Source organism: Osmerus eperlanus, chromosome 8 (assembly GCF_963692335.1).
Source record: "Osmerus eperlanus chromosome 8, fOsmEpe2.1, whole genome shotgun sequence".
Lineage (NCBI taxonomy): Eukaryota > Metazoa > Chordata > Actinopteri > Osmeriformes > Osmeridae > Osmerus > Osmerus eperlanus.
This window is the reverse complement of record NC_085025.1, coordinates 758,154-763,153: the sequence shown is the minus strand read 5'-3', so window position 1 is coordinate 763,153 and position 5,000 is coordinate 758,154. Positions and strand designations below refer to the sequence as shown.

Below are 5,000 nucleotides of genomic sequence, written 5' to 3'. Positions count from 1 at the left end.
ATCCCTCCATCTCTCTATCTCTCCATCCCTCTTTCTATTTATCAATCCCTCCATCTCTCTATCTCTCCATCCCTCTTTCTATTTATCAATCCCTCCATCTCTCCATCCCTCTTTCTATTTATCAATCCCTCCATCTCTCTATCTCTCCTCCCCCTCACCTGGACCAACTTGTCTATCCCCAAGGCTCGGTCCAGCTCGGCCAGCTGACTCTCGTCTCGGCTGAGGAAGCAGAGCAGCTGCTCCAGGAGAGCCTTCTCATCGCTGCGGCCCTCTGGGGTGGTGGGTGGGCACAGCAGCTCATCCAGGGGGCACACACCTTGCCTGCTCACACACACACACACACACACACACACACACACACACACACACACACACACACACACACACACACACACACACACACACACACACACACACACACACACACACACACACACACACACACACACACACACACGGACCAGACACATACACACCAGACACACGCAGAGAAATTACACACCTTTTTGTGTATTTGTGTGTGTCTGTCTGTGTGTGTGTGTGTGTGTGTGGACAGCAAGGCTGAAGAACTGGGCACACAGCACCTGAGTGGACGTCAAGGAGTGTGTGTGTGTGAGTGTGTACAGTCCTAGTGTGCATGTGTTTGGTGCGTGACAGACTCACTCCTGAGGTGACGACAGCGGGCCATGTACAGGGTCTCCCACGCCGGACTCAAAGGGCACAGGCTCCATCAGAGGTAGAGGCTGGAACTGAGACCCAACCAAGTCTGTGTGCTCCATCTCAGCCAGCCCTGGAGAGAGAGGGGAAGGGAGAGAGAGGGGAGAGAGGAGATAGAGGGGAAGGGAGAGAGAGAGGGGAGATAGAGGGGAAGAGAGAGAGAGAGGGGAGAGAGAGGGGAAGAGAGAGAGAGGGGAGAGAGAGGAGAGAGAAAGATGGGAGAGAGAGATGGGAGAGAGGAGAGAGGGGAGAGAGAGATGGGAGAGAGATGGGAGAGAGGGGAAAGAGAGAGGAGAGAGGGGAGAGAGGAGACAGAGGAGAAGGGAGAGGGAGGGGAGAGAGGAGAGAGAGGGGAGAGAGAGAGGGGAGAGAGAGAGAGGAGAGAGAGGGGAGAGAGAGATGAGAGAGAGGAAAGAGGAGAGAGAGGAGAACAGTGAGGTAAGACAGGCTCCAGTACAGACATCTCTAAATGGGGAACCCCTCACACTAATATACAGTGTGGATGCATATGTTTATGTGTTTGTATCTGTTTGTTTGATACTATTTATTTCCTGCTTGATTGTTATCATGTTATGATTGTAGGCACCCTGAGATGGCCTTGATAATGATATCAGCACTATAAATGAAACGCATCATCATTATTCTTATTACTTCACGTATCAGAAACTCTCTGAGATTCGTTTATCAGTCTGACACCTGACTGGAAAAAGGTCTTCAGAAACATGATTGAGTCTCTCACTGCTGGAGCACACTGCGCTGGCAGGATCTGGGAAGGGATTGGAGCTCTCTCTGGGAGGCTGACCTGGGGTCTGGTCCTGGTCCTGGGTGTTGGTACTGCAGACATCAAAGGGAGACTGGAGGTGCAGACTGCAGGCGGAGGCCGGGCCTCCATCACTGAGCCCTGGAACACACACGCATGCACAGACACGCACATACGCACACACAACAGACAGGAAGTGAGACGGGTCAGGGAACAGCTCACTGTTAGACAGGAAGAGGCAGAGATTGGGGTGTTGGGGTCAGGAGCAAGGCTCTCTCCTCCCTGCCTGACCCAGCACCCTCGACCTGGCGGCAGGAACGTACCGCGGACAGGGGGTCCAGGGGACTCCTGCTTGATGGTGACGGTCCTGGGAATGTTCTCTTTGTTGGGCTGAAGTTGAGGCTGAGACTGGGGTTGGGAGGGTGACTGAATCATGACCTGGGACTGGGTTGGTGACTGTAAATGGAGCTGGGAGACAGGGGACTGGAACTGAGGTTGTTTGGGGGACTGGAACTGAGGTTGTGTGGGGGACTGGAGCTGAGGTTGTGAGGGGGACTGGAGCTGAGGTTGTGTGGGGGACTGGTGCTGAGGTTGTGAGGGGGACTGGAGCTGAGGTTGTGAGGGGGACTGGAGCTGAGGTTGTGTGGGGGACTGGTGCTGAGGTTGTGAGGGGGACTGGAGGTGAAGTTGTGAGGGGGACTGGAGCTGAGGTTGTTTGGGGGACTGGAGCTGAGGTTGTGAGGGGGACTGGAGCTGAGGTTGTGAGGGGGACTGGAGCTGAGGTTGTGAGGGGGACTGGAGCTGAGGTTGTGTGGGGGACTGGAGCTGAGGTTGTGTGGGGGACTGGAGGTGAGGTTGTTTGGGGGACTGGAGGTGAGGTTGTGTGGGGGACTGGAGGTGAGGTTGTGAGGGGGACTGGAGCTGAGGTTGTGAGGGGGACTGGAGCTGAGGTTGTGTGGGGGACTGGAGCTGAGGTTTAGTGGGGGACTGGAGCTGAGGTTGTGAGGGGGACTGGAGCTGAGGTTTAGTGGGGGACTGGAGCTGAGGTTGTGTGGGGGACTGGAGCTGAGGTTGTGTGGGGGACTGGAGGAGAGGTTGTGAGGGGGACTGGAGCTGAGGTTGTGTGGGGGACTGGAGCTGAGGTTGAGGTTGTGTCTGTATCTGGGGGCCCCCGGCCTCCTCGCTGCCCTGCTGGTCCCCCGGGAGGCCCCTGAGGGGGGGCAGCAGCTGGAACAGAGGGTCCAGGTCACTGGAGAACTAGGAGAGAGAGAGAGGATCAGTGGGCTAGTCTAGCGTTGGAGCTAAAGGTTCTTCCAGGAGGAAAGTTGGAGACCTTCCTGGAGGACCTATGTATGAAAAACAGTTTGCATCATTCATGAGTACTTGATGAAGACCTCCCGCACCCCTAAAAAAATTACAGAATATCTATAATCAGGCTTTATATTCCCAAAACCAAACAAACGGATGCGTGAGATAAAGCTTTTTTCACACTACAGGCAATTCGCTACTTGATCGTTGCCTCTAAACAGTTCCAATTCATTTGCGAAAGTCAAGAGTACTGATACCATAAAAATCTACTTAAGTACCGTACCGGAGGTATCAGTACTTTACGATACATTTTTCAGACAACTTTAAAAATAAAAGTTGTATTATTTATTATCATTTTCTAAAAAAGTAACAAAAAATATAGAGGTTTGAAAGGTTGCATTTTTACTCTCGAAATAACCATTTGGTTCTTAACTGCTCTAACTAGAACCTACCATAACACCAGCTGTACCTACAACCTACCATAACACCAGCTGTACCTAGAGCCTACCATAACACCGGCTCTACCTACAACCTACCATAACACCGGCTCTACCTACAACCTACCATAACACCGGCTCTACCTACAACCTACCATAACACCGGCTCTACCCAGGTAAACATGTTCTGGTTGTCAGTACCGTGTCTTGTGGCCAGGTGTCTCCCCCAGGCAGGGCGTCTCCCCCAGGGAGACCCTCCCCCGTGGTCCTCCTGGCCTTCACCCTGATAGTGTGCAGGCTAAGCACCGCGGGGGGCGGGAGGTCGGCCAGGTCCTTCTCGTCCGTGTCCAGCAGGAAGCGTAGCAGCTGGTGATCCTGAGGTTCCCTGGAGCCAGGTGTAGGGGGCGCTGCAACATGCTGGGGCTCCTTCTTCACCTCCACATCCCTCCTGCCCCCCCCGGCCTCCGGACCCCCCTCGCTGGGGCCGCTGTCCTGGAGCAGCCGGTGGAGGATCTTGTGGCGTTCGGTGAGGGTGCTGTGGGAGGTGGGGCACTGGGGGAGAGGGTTGGGGGGAGGAGAGGTGAGGGAGGAGGGGCATTGAAGGGGAGGGTTGGGGGGAGGAGGGGTGTGGTTGCTAGGCTTTGCCCCGTTGGTGTCCAGGAGCTGGCTGAGTTTGGGGTTGCCCAGCTGAGAGGTAGTGGGGGCTTTGACTCCGTCCCCTCCTCCCCCCTCGGGGGGTTTGGTAGGGGGGGGGCGTGCGGGGGAGGAGGTGGGGGTGCTGGCCTGTCTCTGGGGAAGAGGGGAGGGCAGTGAGAAGCCCATGGGCGTTGCGGCTCCCCCGTCCCCACCAGAGTGCTGCCTGCTGAGGCAGCCCCCTCCACCCACTGCCCCTGCTCCGGCTGGGGCGTGGAGGCCGGGCGTGGAGGGGGAGAAGGGCTTTCCTCCCAGACCGGGGCTCGCACGCGGCCGTCTGGGAGACACGAAGGAGGTAGGGGCGGCTGTGATTGGGCTCCCCAGGGGGGAGGGGCTGTTGACCTGCTGAGGGCACATTCGATTGGGTATAAGATAGTCTGTGGGCGTGGCGTGGGCGTGTCCGTGGGCGGAGCTGTTGCCATTGTTGAGGTGGATGCCGGAGGGCAGGCCTGGGGCTTGGCTGGTCTCGCTGCCTGGGGGGAGGGCAGGGGAGTGGGAGGGCTGGGCTGGGCTTCCCTGGGCCAGTGGAAGGCTGGGGGTAGTGTGTTCCTGAGAGCTAGCTGTGTTGTGTTCCCTGGAGGGAGAGAGACACAAAATATGAGCTGGGAGGGATGGAGTGTGTACCTGTCGATAGTGTGTGTGTGTGTACCTGTCGATAGTGTGTGTGTGTGTACCTGTCGATAGTGTGTGTGTGTGTACCTGTCGATAGTGTGTGTGTGTGTACCTGTCGATAGTGTGTGTGTGTGTACCTGTCGATAGTGCCGTGTGTGTACCTGTCGATAGTGTGTGTGTGTGTACCTGTCGATAGTGTGTGTGTAGCTGTCGATACTGTGTGTGTGTGTACCTGTCGATAGTGTGTGTGTGTGTACCTGTCGATAGTGTGTGTGTACCTGTCGATAGTGTGTGTGTGTGTGTGTGTGTGTGTGTACTTGTCGATTGTGTGTGTGTGTGTACCTGTCGATAGTGCGGTGTGTGTACCTGTCGATAGTGTGTGTGTGTGTGTACTTGTCGATAGTGTGTGTGTACCTGTCGATAGTGTGTATGCCCAGGATGAAGGGCTGAGTGGCAGTTTTGGGAGGGCAGCA

At 55.8% G+C, this 5,000-nt stretch overlaps 1 protein-coding gene across 1 annotated transcript in view; it reads right to left on the bottom strand.

The window, feature by feature from the left end:
• ncoa1 (nuclear receptor coactivator 1) overlaps positions 1-5,000 on the bottom strand; it is a 31,910-nt gene that overhangs the window by 5,060 nt on the left and 21,850 nt on the right. Inside the window, exons 6-11 of the mRNA XM_062468032.1 lie at positions 4,942-4,998; positions 3,424-4,489; positions 1,801-2,734; positions 1,520-1,618; positions 664-790; positions 159-321 (exon numbers count right to left, since the gene is read on the bottom strand). Coding sequence (XP_062324016.1) covers positions 159-321; positions 664-790; positions 1,520-1,618; positions 1,801-2,734; positions 3,424-4,489; positions 4,942-4,998 — 2,446 coding nt within the window. The remainder of the gene's footprint in view (positions 1-158; positions 322-663; positions 791-1,519; positions 1,619-1,800; positions 2,735-3,423; positions 4,490-4,941; positions 4,999-5,000) is intronic.